The 12,592-nt window shown below is 44.2% G+C and overlaps 1 protein-coding gene across 2 annotated transcripts in view; it reads right to left on the bottom strand.

Moving 5' to 3' along the window:
• Nucleotides 1-438: 438 nt before the first annotated feature.
• Nucleotides 439-12,592, bottom strand: part of abca12 (ATP-binding cassette, sub-family A (ABC1), member 12) — a 46,341-nt gene continuing 34,187 nt past the window's right edge. For both annotated transcript variants that reach the window (XM_055505124.1, XM_029136067.3), the window contains exons 57-71: nucleotides 12,197-12,305; nucleotides 11,100-11,154; nucleotides 9,340-9,517; nucleotides 9,107-9,222; nucleotides 7,625-7,787; nucleotides 7,218-7,471; nucleotides 6,929-7,136; nucleotides 6,397-6,506; nucleotides 5,850-6,000; nucleotides 3,597-3,731; nucleotides 3,081-3,184; nucleotides 2,733-2,825; nucleotides 2,419-2,524; nucleotides 1,687-1,824; nucleotides 439-1,229 (exon numbers count right to left, since the gene is read on the bottom strand). In XM_055505124.1, the coding sequence (XP_055361099.1) occupies nucleotides 1,191-1,229; nucleotides 1,687-1,824; nucleotides 2,419-2,524; nucleotides 2,733-2,825; nucleotides 3,081-3,184; nucleotides 3,597-3,731; nucleotides 5,850-6,000; nucleotides 6,397-6,506; nucleotides 6,929-7,136; nucleotides 7,218-7,471; nucleotides 7,625-7,787; nucleotides 9,107-9,222; nucleotides 9,340-9,517; nucleotides 11,100-11,154; nucleotides 12,197-12,305 (1,959 nt within the window). In that variant the 3' untranslated portion in view covers nucleotides 439-1,190. The remainder of the gene's footprint in view (nucleotides 1,230-1,686; nucleotides 1,825-2,418; nucleotides 2,525-2,732; nucleotides 2,826-3,080; nucleotides 3,185-3,596; nucleotides 3,732-5,849; nucleotides 6,001-6,396; nucleotides 6,507-6,928; nucleotides 7,137-7,217; nucleotides 7,472-7,624; nucleotides 7,788-9,106; nucleotides 9,223-9,339; nucleotides 9,518-11,099; nucleotides 11,155-12,196; nucleotides 12,306-12,592) is intronic.

Genomic DNA, 12,592 nt, shown 5'->3' with positions numbered 1-12,592 from the left:
GAGGTGACGTATGGTGGTTCCGTAAACAACGCGATGACGTATGATTGGGCCGCACACAATGCGATATGCTGGGAATTGTAGTTTTCTGTACGACCAGCCAAACACATCTAATTAGTTGTTTTTAGTTTAGTTTATTCCTGTTTATTCCAATGAATTCAAACAGTTATATTTTTGTCGTTTTATTTAAAGTACGCACCAGCCTGTTTTTATTGTAATCCAATACCAACCTTTAAACCAGTAACGTTTATTTTAGTCTAATTACACCTTTGCTATGTACACCTAAATAAAATTTACTTTAAGTCCAATATGTTCTTATATTTAACACATGTAGATGAAAAACAGAAATCAAATTCTTCGCTAAATCTTAATAAAAAGCTAAGCATTATATTATGATCTAACATAAGACAAGCATGTGCAATAGGCAAAAAAGCAGCAGTTTCATTTGAAAATAGTTTAATTTGAATTAAAAAATAGGACGGATACATATACAAGACAATTGAGAAATGGTCCTAAGTCAGGATCAATTTATATAATATTCAGTACATTCATTTGAAAAGTGGTTTAATAGAATAGCAAAAGTGCTTAGTTTAAAAGTAAATATTTTCTTTTTTCAGATTTCAGCAGGTAGACACATTTAGATGTACTTTAATAGTTTTTAAGAAATACTATACTGTAGTTTTGTATGTAAGTAACTGTATGCATAGTTCTAATGTTACTATAAAGTCTATCTTATCCGTTTTTACAAAAAACGTTATTAGCCAAAATTACGGCTAAATAAAAGAAAAAAATACAGTTCTTTGTTCTATATTCTAATATTTAGTCCAAAATATATTAGGAGCCTACAAATCCTTCATAAATATAAACATAGTGCAGTCATGTAACTTACAGTACAGTATACAGTATAAACTTTAAAAAAATTACATTTCTGTTTATCAAAATGTTTCTTATGTGCATATAAGGATATGAGGGTCATGTGTTCTACTTCTTGTCAGTTTAACTAGGATTCATTATTCTTTATATCAGTAGTCCAGCAGAAATAATACCGCATGTTAAAACATTAATAGTTGAACAGGGTTTCCACAGATGATTCATGATGTTGTTTTATTGTACTGTGGGTGTCTGCACAATTTTCCCACTCCCTTAATGGAGTCCAGGTCCTCACTTTCGTTTTCACTTTGAATTGAGACGTTTTACATTTCAATCTTTTCTGTGGCAAAGTTGATGAAGACCTGTGAAGATTCATAATAATGTCAATAGCATGTTGATATAAACACAAGCATATTTCTCACAATCTATCAAACATGCCGGTCACTGGCCCTCGCTGACCCCATTTCTGCACTGCACAGTGTGGTATCTTCCAATCCCAGAGCCTCAGAAGGGCAGAATGCTTGAACAATATCAGCACTGGCTGCATATAAAGCTTGTGGTTTCTCTCCCAAACTCATATTCCATTTATTCTCCCTCAGGCATCCCCTCTGTCAGTTTCTCTCTGCCTCTTTTAAACTTTACTACTCACACTCTACTCAGCCCTTCACTCCCACAGCTTATTTCTGTCCCTGTTCCCCACCCGCTTTCTATCATCTCCTCTCATCTTCTGTCCCTTTTTTCCCCAGTCCCTCCCTGCCACCTACCTCCCCAGTAGTTCTCCCTTGCTCTATGTTTATGTCCTGTCTTTTATTTTCTTACCTCATCCAGTGTGGTCTGGCTCACAGAGAAGTGTTTGATCTGCAGAGCATTCTTGTTGGACTCCAGCTGGTCAAAGATGTCAGCCACCCCTCCTGGAGCACTAGGTATGTGGTACTCCACCATGTTTGAGTGCTGGTCCTGTGTTAGAAGGAAAATAGAGCAATGGCAGATAGACACGTAAATATTTTAGAACATGAATAACCACACCTCCAAACTAATACTTGTAAGACAGCAGGTTTGTTTTTTTAATATGTTGTTTGCTTTTCATTCTCATGTAATGAAGTCAGACAGTTCAGAAGAAAATGCAATGTGAGAAGCAATATAATAAGGCCAATACTGAAGGTTCAATATATATGTATATGCAGTCAGCAGTACTTTAATATAAGCAGTGGATCAAACAACAAAATGTCAGAGGGATCAATGGCGATTCAAATCAGTTTTTGAGCCTCACTGTGCACAAATTGCCCTAAACCAAGACAAACTATTCTTCATAACATATCATCATAAACATTTTACTAAGATGTGCACATGAAAACATGTGCAATTTGTTTCCGTTCCAACACATAAGTCAGGAATGAATGTTGTGTTAAGAGAGATTTTAAAAGCATGAGACCATTAAAATTGAATTGTTCAGATCTCCTACAGCTACCACAGAATGTTTTGAAATATTACTTACTCTATGTCTTCCTTTTACTGTATACCACATACTTTTGGATAGCTCCCAAAGCTCACCTTGAGATAAGTGCTGGGGAATTGGCGCTGCATGAACCTGGTGATTGCTGCTGCGTCACTGGAAGTCTTGGCCAAGTACATCTTCACAGTGAACCCACTGCCAAACCTGCAAAAAAGAGAGATTTTTTGAACAAAGGACGCTGTTACTACACGCCTGGGGGGCAGGGGCGAGGGGGATGAGGAGGAGGAGGGTACGCTGTTCTTACGGGTGACATTGAGCAGTCATTTATACAAAGGGCCACGGAAGGAGAGACAAGAGGCAGCGTGGAGAGAGCAGTAATGGTTGGATCGGAGGATGAACAGAGGTCACTAACCTGTTCTTAATGTGCTGCAGGGAGCCCAAGCATCGGAACTGACCTTTCACCATGATGGCAAGGCGGCTGCACAGAGCCTCGCACTCCTCCATGCTGCAAAACAAAGACAAAGTAAAGAAGATATAAGGTCGTACAAGGACCATTAAACATGTGCCAATTAGCAAAGCCTGCTGCCACGTACACATAGGAAATGGGTTTCTACTGTACATGTGAGCTTAATCTTAGTTTCAACCTGTATGTAAATGTATTTCAGCTCCCGACAATTTGTGTTAAAAAGAAATGTATTATGACATATGCCATATTGTTATAAATGAACAGTGAAGTGTTCAGTAGAGAGGCTCTCCTCACCTGTGGGAGGTGAGGACCACGGCACACTTTCCTTTCACTTCCTCTGAGATAATTTTCCATAGGTGACGCTTGGTGCGAGGGTCCATGCCTGAGCTCGGCTCATCCTGTGGAGAGAGGAGAAATGGAAGAATGCGGCTTGCAACAGGAATGCAACAATTTACCAGTGTCCACTTCGTACGTTAGGAAAATGACCATGGTGAACAACAGGGAGAAAACAAAATAGAAAGACAGAAAAGCACAACTGGATTGAAAAATAATAAAAATTAAAACAAGAGACAGATGTGAAAATGTAAGAATTAAAGGCGAGAAAAGGAGAGACAGAAGGTAGAAACAAAATAGAAAGCTAAGGATATTGTGGGCCCTTGGGTGAGCCAGAGGAAGTTATAAGTATATAAAATGTGTCTAAAGGATCAATATCTGCTTCTTTAAGGAGCAGTAGTGTGCAGTTAGCTTAGTATCTGTTGACTTGTAGTCAGTGACTGGAACAGGCAGCGGTATGAACAGGTGTGTCCTCACCAGGAGCAGGATTTGAGGATGGCCGATGAGCGCCAGCGCTGTAGAGAGCTTCCTGCGGGTTCCACAGCTGTAACTATCACTAATGATTTTCTTGTGGTAGTTCAGCTCTAGTCTCGTCAGCAGGTAGTTCACCACCTTCAAAGGAAACATAAAAGGGGGATAAATGAAGCATCACATCAGATATAGCTCATATTCTCGACTTTCCAGGTGATAAATATCGCAAAACTGATTAATCTGGGCAACATTAACCCAATAAATGCCACAATTACAGCTTCTACATGAAGCACCAACATCATCTGGTATAAAGATGGTCTGTTCTGCTGTAACTGTTAATCCATTTCGTAGTTGTGCAGTAGCTCAACAGCCGTCTACTACAATAGGTTCATTGATTGCTGCCTGAGCATCCGTGAATATAAGTCCAGGGCGCTGTTCTCTTCTTTACCGCACACGAGGATGAAGACGGAGCTCCATGTGCTGCGATCCAGCATTCACACACTGCATCAGACCTAAACAATAAGCTGATCACTCACATGCCTTTATTTCATCAAGTGGAAGGAACAGCCCAATATGCAGTCACACACACAATGCACAGGCTGAATACAAGGGGTCAGCCTCTTCCTTAATAGCTTCTTGATATTCATGTTCATTTCTGTATTTTGTTCAGCACAGTAAACAACTGATCTATCTAGCACCCCCCCCCCATTTCCTCCATACTCCCACCCTCCCATGCATATTTAATTTTGTTTGTTCACTATGATGACTTTTCTTGGTAACTTTATCTCCTTGCTGTCCTGAGGCTGCAACTTTGGAGACCTGACACAACGTGATCCATCTGTTGCCTATGATCTTAGCCGGCGTCCTATAACACATTGAAGGCTGAAGGCTGGAAAACTCGTATTGACCCAGAACCACTTCACTGAGTTAAGATGCTGCTGTAAATCACACCGCCCCTGTATGCTGTACATACATTTGCAAATAGCTCGAGGTGATTTCCCATCAGTGAGCCTCGGCTCCTTTCTGCATCAGCTGACAGGTTTGGTAACCAGATCAATTCAGCGCGTCGATGCAACGGGTGGCTGCTACGGGATTATGTGCGTTGATATTTTCACAGATTCGGGTTGTCAGGGCACTGTGTCTAACGTCAAATGCATAGGATGTGCCGAAGCTGAATAACCAGCACTGGCGCCGCGGCATTTTCGTGAATGGTTCAGATCAAAACGTTTTGTTTTTTTTATGTACCGCTATAAAAGCTTTTCTTCTATCACCTTTGATGTAGCAGCTCATTAAGCCTGACAAAACCATGTCGATGCGAAATGACCCCATTAAAGCTTGTCTCATTATCCTCTGCTACGGGACTGTCAGGGGGAGACAGCACAAGACAAAGTCTATATATAAACTCATCTGTGTGAATTAATCCAACGTGTACGGCACGGCTGTTGTAGCCATTGATGTCATTTCTCTGACCAGAGAAGAAGAACTGAAGCAATAGCAATGGTGACAATTAGAGCTAGACGGATCCATCGCTGTGCCCCACTGTCTGCACAAGCGCTGGTGAGTCAATGTGCATTCAATGTGTGTGTGTGTGTGTGTGTGTGTGTGTGTGTGTGTGTGTGTGTGTGTGTGTGTGTGTGTGTGTGTGTGTGTGTGTGTGTGTGTGTGTGTGTGCGTGTGTGCGTGTGTGTGCCTTGTCTGAGTAGATCAATGTTTTTGCACTTCTGCATCCTGAGGTCAACTGGAAGAAACATCCCATATGCAACAAAACGCTGGGGGAGACCCTTATACAGATGCACACACCTCACAGATGTCCATTTTCTCTACATGAATAAAATAAAATAAAATAAAACTCGAGCTAAAATTCGGCTCACTTGTTGACTGGTTGCTCTGCAAATTCCTCTCATGTCAGCGGCAGCGACAACAAAAGACAGGCACACGCGGTAATAACTACAGACGCAAGATTGATTAGTTCTCAGAAAGATAAATGAGAAGAACGGCGCTAAAGTGACATGTCAAATGCGATTCTCTCGTCATCAAAGCATCGTTTAAATGTAAATCCGGCTGCGCTGAGGCGCACGGCGCCAGCTTAAGTTTGATGCTCGGAATGCTCAGAGTGACAACAAAAGCTCTTTCCATTTCGCCGCAGCAAGCGCAGCATTCAGCACACTTCACTCAGCACTTCACACCCTCTGATTCAGTCTGCATGAAAGCATCGCCAAGGTACCGGCGCATCCCGGAAAGGCTGCAGCTCCCGCTTACCCCGGTGACCTCCTTCTTTGAGACGCCCCGGACGCGAGCGTAGAAGTACAGGTGCTCCTCGCCTGTGAGCAGGCCGTCCAGCGCATCCACCTGGGGACAGTAGCCGATGTTGATGCCTTTGTTGCGGCACTCCATGATATCCACCAACCGCCTGAAGAACACAAGGCCAGGAGGGTGGGTTTCCTCGGATGCACAAAGTAATGTACAACAAATGTGTGGTGGGAATAAGTTCCATATAATTTAAGCACAGAAAGTGGGAGCCAGGCTTGGTCCTTTATAATACTTAAGAGCTTCAGGGACAGGAAAAACCTGCTAAACCCCAATTCATTTACATCTATCATTTGTTTTATGCAAATATTATACAGTTTGAATTCATTAGACAGTGTAGCTGCAGGTTTTGCTTCTTTATTGTATTTTTGTTCTTTTATGCTGAGTTTCATCTTATAATCTGCACATTCAAAGTAGTTGTAAACTTCCCCATCACCTTCACAGTAACTAAGGTGTAACTGAAGAGGTATCTGAACAGATAAATGCGTGCACAGCTTACCCGTCCCAGTCCTTGATCTGTGCCGTGCCACCGGTGGGGCTCACGTCTCCAGTCAGCATCTTGAAAGTGGTGGTTTTCCCTGCTCCGTTCACTCCCAGCAGACCAAAGCACTGCAAACAACCACTCGTTTCTTACAAACGCTGGTGCATTCACGTTCATGTTCCTAGCACTCGGTGACTATTGTTCTGCAGCCAGCATTCACATTCACAGCATTCTGATGCATACTATACATTTTATTCTTGTAAACAGCTGCAGCGGCAAAGCACAACTAAAAAGTGGGAAAAAGTAAAGTAAGTAAGTACTAAAAGGGGAAACTTTACTTTTACAAACTTTCTGATATAGTTGTAGCAGCAAATTGAGCCTTCAATTTATTTAACTGTGACCTGAGTTTGAAAACACTGTTCATTACCAATTCACTATTAGCAATACCACTGTCTGATTACGTTAGTCATTAATTATGCAAGTCCCAATCTGAGTCGGCAGGATAATGAAAGCCTTTCATTATCCGACTGATTTCATTTGTAATTCATACCTCTCCTGCAGGGATGCCGACAGAGACCCTCTTCACAGCAAACACCTTCTTTTTGAGGTGTTGATACACCTTAGTGAGCTGGTTGACCTGCAGTATGTCGGCGCTGGCGGCTCCGCTGGAGACGCGCAGATGCTCTGCGGCCACATCCTCATCACCTTCGCCCTCAGTGGGCATCAGTGGCACTGCCTTTTTGCCGCAAATCAGACTCCTTTAAAAGATAAAGTATTCTTGTTATTGTTAAAGTTGTCGTGATCATTGCTATAACACCTTTAGCTTCTGTGCTCCGTACCTGACTTTGCGTATGAGAGTCTTGTTCAGCAGGAGGCGCAGGGTAAAGAAGACCACGCCTTGGATGAAAGAGGCGATGAACATCCAGCCCAGGCCGTCGGTGGAGAACGGGTTCTTGTAGGCATCGATGCCGTACCCACTGAGGACCTGGACCTGGATGTTCATCCTAGCCAGCTCCATCAGCCCGTTGCCAAAGTTGAACTGGGGGAATATTAGGAAGGCTCGGCTCAGCTTCTCACAGAGGTCCTTGATGGCCTAATGAAACAAACAAACAGAACACTTTAAAGACGACTTTGAGATGTCACCACGGCAACAGAGAGGGTGCAATCGACAAAATGATAAACAGCCCCGCGGGAAAGTGTGCACTTAAATACTATCCAGCTATTAACAGTATGTGTTCATGCTGACCTGAGCGTTGCGCGTTGTGAGTTGACTCAAGAAGTAGAGAACGGAGGAGGACATGATGGTGTTGACGCTGATGAAGAGGTTGATGCACACGTATGTGATGAAGGCCATTTCTGCGTCTTTGAAGACTTCTGACAGCAGGTACATCCAGGGGAAGGTGGCAAATCTGAGCAGACGAAGACGCAACAGTAAAAAATAGCTCTGTGCCTAAAAATAACTTACGTAGCCTTGTTTTAAAAATAAAGCACACAGAGACAAACTGAGCTGAACTGATGTGAAGGTTTAGGCCTTCAGCAGATTAAACAGTCAGGTGACTTAGGCACCACACGATGAGGGGGGTAAACACTTATTACCCCTGATGACATAACACGCTTTCCCCATTTCCCTACCTTCTCCCACATAATCTGCTTGTTCGTTTGATTGGGGCGTCTGGGTCATCAGAAAAGAGAGGGAAACAATGCAGTGGGCAGAGATGGAGACAGAGATGGAGGCGAACAGACAGAAGCAGACAGAGACAAAGCATCCGAGTGCCATGCCCGAAAAAAAGGTGCTCGGTAGGCAGACTGTGGGTGCCAAGGCTTGACAGGGAGCAGACGCAGGAAGGCTGCAGACCAGACCAGGTGGGTGCAGCCTGACAGATGGAGCTCAGCGATTACTCATTGCTTGGGAGAGAGGCATCTGCCTGATAAATGAGGGGAAGAGTGCTGACTTGGCCTTTTAAGATCCAGCGCTCGGGACGAGGCCTGTGACAGGGGCGGCAGAAACACGGGCCTACGCGTCCGCTACAGGTGAGGGATGGTGTAAATATTCGCAGCAATCTGGACGCGTGACACATGACATGTCGCTGGTTTGACAGCGCACCAAAATCTACATCTCGCTGTCAGTGTCATTTTAATACCCTGAAAGGTTGAGGCGACAGACAGACACTGTTATTGTCATAAGGACTGTGGATTTTTGATCCCCCGTCCCTCCCTCTCCCCGACATCTCTGGCTTGAATTGAATAAACATGCTGGCAGTGGTTTCTCTATCAGCCTTTCAGTCTTACCACCATCTGCCTGAAAAACCGAACCGACCGTGTTTGAACAAAAGAATTATGCTTTTGCTCAGCGCAGTAAATCCAACCTTGTGATACACAAACTATTATCCTGGGGTTAAAAACACAATGAGACTGTAATTTGTAAAATTTACAATCCGATGATTAAATTAAACACAGCTCTACCATTAAATCCCCACTTTAGCTGCAAGGTGAGAACCAGTCTCAAGCTGCACAACAGAGCACCATTTAATGTGTTTGCTTGGCTCCAGCTGTCTACACACTCGCTCCGCTGATCGCCAAGCACATCTGCATCATTCCATCACAGGGTGACCTTTCCTTCTCTATAGGATTACTACAATTTTTTCAAATTTCAAACAAGAAGACTGTTTACTTTATAAATTGCCAGCAGTATCGTGCATAAACATTTACAACCCCCCAATTTACTCACCCAAAAAGAACCAGAAGGAGAGCGATGGCAGCCAAATTTAGTCGATCTGTGAATGCTGGAATCTGAAAGGCTGCTATCACCCCAAGAGTCAGAGTCACTGGGATCATGTAGACAAACTGGAAAAGGAACACAATGCATCATCACAAACACAAAGGATTAAAAGAAGCTGAATATTAATCAGTCTGTTACGCAGCATTAAACAAATCTACGAGGCGCTCGTTAGTGAACATTACCATGTCATAAAGGAAGTTGACGGTCCAGTAAAACGGCTCGCTGATGCCAGCGATGTGCTGCAGCCTCTTGGAGCCGCTGTGGTGCTCTTTGACTTCATAGATGGCAAAGCTGGTGGTGGTGATGGAGTAACCCGTCAGCACACACATGGCCACGAGGATCTGGAGCATCCCCTGAATGCTGCGAGGAAACCATCAGCCACTGTGATGAGTAAATCGGCTTTCACCCACTTTACACTCTTTATAGTACGTATAAACAGCGCAGTATTACAGAGGCTGGATGGTTTAGATGCAAGGACAACAATGTGTGTGTACGAATCAATGTACTCTGCTGCGCTGAGCTGCCCTCAATGAAACAAACTGGTTAGAAAACAATGGCCCATTTGAAAGTCCTCCTACAAACATCATATTATTGCCTGCTGGGACCTGATTCATTTGAGCTACTGAAGTGGTTCACAATAAAAATGAATTCCATTAATAACAAATACCTTGGTTAAAAGAGATGCCTGTGCTTTGCCTCTAACAATGTGCTGCGCAAGAAACAGATGGCTTCATGCAGAGAACAAATTCCCACTGGCTTTACTGTACAGTAGGTTTACACAGTGGTGCTGCTGGGAGGCTGGAGAGCCCATTGTCCCGACCACATCCCAGACCACCAACCCCAGCTTTGATCCCGCAGTATTCTTAAACCCGGTGCACTCATTCCCACTTTTTTGATGCCACCATTTCTCTGCTCTCTTGCCAAGCCCGCGTGCCCTTTGGCCAGGGCACAAAACCGCCGGGCAAAAAGAATAAGCCGCACAAGGCTGGAAAAGAGGACGGGGATGAGGCTGGCCGAGTGACCGAGCGGGAGGGAGAGAGAGGAGCAAAGAGGGACATGTGGTGGGCGTTTAGGGCAGCGCTAACTAAGAGGATAGCCAGCAGTGGCAGCTACTGAGCAGGCTTGTTATCACAATGGCCGAGAAAGCCTTTGAATTTTTCCCATGAGCAACGCCATCACACAGTAAGAATCAAGACATCTGGAGTAATAAGGCTGCTGTATCTTTAACATGGCTCAGGCCAAAATCGATACATCAAGCGGGAAAACAGACCGTCACCCTGGACGGAGGGATAATTGTGGGCTTGCAGCTGCTGCAGTGCCTCAGTGGACTGACAGCTAATAAATCCTATGCAGAAAAACAAATGTGGAGAAAGTGAAGGCCAGTAAAAACTGCGACGGCCGGTGAGATGATCAGCATCAACGCGGCTCTGGAGAGCGCGGACCACAGGTTTCGGCTCAGTTCCCTCTGGAGGTAATTTATTTGATCGCCGCGTAAGTGTCTGCGTTATGTGGTTTGTGTTTCTGTATGACTGCATGTAGCACACAAATGAGCGCACAGCCTGGGTCTCAGAAGCAAAATTATAAGAATTTTAAATAAACCCAGTCGATCCACCGCTGTGCCACCTTCAGGGTAAACACTCGTTATATTGAGGCTGATCAATAGTGCAAGCTCAAGGAAATCCATTTAGAAAATCAGATATGGGTAAATACAGCTGTCATCTACCTCCTCGTCCTGAGTCCACAATGACTTTAACGTCCTGAATTGAAACTGAAGGAGGACACTTCCACAATTTATGATGGCCTCGGCCAAACAATAGCCAATAACATTTAGTATCATGGTGTGACTCATTGTGAAATATCTTCATAAATGCAGGTGCTAAAACAGATGATTCCACAGTCAAAGACGCTGATCAACAGTAGGGAGCGTAAGTGTAGTACTTACATTATGTCATCGTCATCTTCTCGGCCGAAATAGGGATGACTGGAAACTGAAATAGCTGCAACAGATAGAGGCAGAGTGTTATGTAAGCAGTAGACAAACAACAGCATAAATGCAATTCTTCAGCACAAGACTCAAATGAGCAATGATATCCTCTAAGCCTGAGATACAGACAATTGGAAAGTACAGTACAGTGCAGGGGGATTTCATTTGCCAGTGATCACAAAAGAAACTGAGTTATCTTTATCGTGTTTTCAGGGTCTTCTAGATGCTCACAGACATGAACTGTGCCACCAGGTCTCTGCTTGTATTTGCTGAGACAGGAAAGTGTGAGTTCTTCCAAAGCACAGTTGCCCTAGAGCACATCGGAGACTCTGTGTCTTGCTCCACTGGCGGAATGAGATGTACTTCTACAAATGAATGTGTCTGTAATCGCTGGCATCGAGTCGCTGTGTCTGTGTCCCCAGATCAGGTTTTTATCTATGCAAATCAACTTGAGCCGCAACAAACAGTTAGTTTCTATTTATTTTCAATAGATCTACGGATCAGGTCAATTATTTGTGAATTAATATACTGTATTGACACAGACAAGCGCCAGTGTGGACAATTAGTGGGGTGGCACATCTGTGCCCAGTAAATCCAATAAAAGTATCATAAATATACAGTTCGAGGAGCTGATACTGTAGAAGGGTTTTATTGTCGTGGCTTCACCTTTACCAAATAAAAGATCACCTTGAAAAGTAATCTTCCTGGATCTGCACCCCTAACACCCCCTCCACCCCGCTGTGAGGTTGCACATGACATTTAAATGATTACGCTCTACCTCCAAGCACTTTGATCAGCACACGGGGAGAAACGCGTGTGTGCTGCATGTTTTTATGAGCACTGTGTGTGCACACGCAGGTCTGGACTCCAGGCAGATGGTCGGGGTGATGCATAAAGCGGAGTGCGTCTCGTTCTCTTTAGCGCAGCTCCCCGGTGGGAGACATTCGTCAGTGCTCTCCATGCAAAGAGGTGAGTCACAGGACCCACAGCGCCCCCTGGCTTCACTCTGGTCGCACACAGACACACAGATTGCCCTGTGGTGAACTCATGCTTACCGTATGTACGCGGATCCTTGTCTGCAGGAAGATTGGAGCGTAGGATGAAGTTGTTGAGGCTGTTCAAATATGCTGGCATGGTGTGGTGGCCTTCGGGGTTGTACCAGACCTACACACATGCAAGCACAAACAAACACTCAGGGTACCACATCTCTACACCAAACATGCAGATGTCAACATCACTGAATGACAGCTTCGCTCATCAGCCATAATATGCCCGATAAAGAGTAGCACAACTGCTAAAGCACATTTTTGATGGCTTTGTTTACGGTGGCGACACGGCGCAGCTCCACCTGCAAGCGGTAATTTTTCAGCGAAACAACTTTCACTAGGATGTCATGTTCTACCTCACAGCAGCTCATCGGCACAGCAGTTAAAGTGCTAATGAGACAGGCC

This window comes from Betta splendens, chromosome 21, assembly GCF_900634795.4.
Source record: "Betta splendens chromosome 21, fBetSpl5.4, whole genome shotgun sequence".
Lineage (NCBI taxonomy): Eukaryota > Metazoa > Chordata > Actinopteri > Anabantiformes > Osphronemidae > Betta > Betta splendens.
This window is presented reverse-complemented; position numbering and strand designations above follow the sequence as displayed.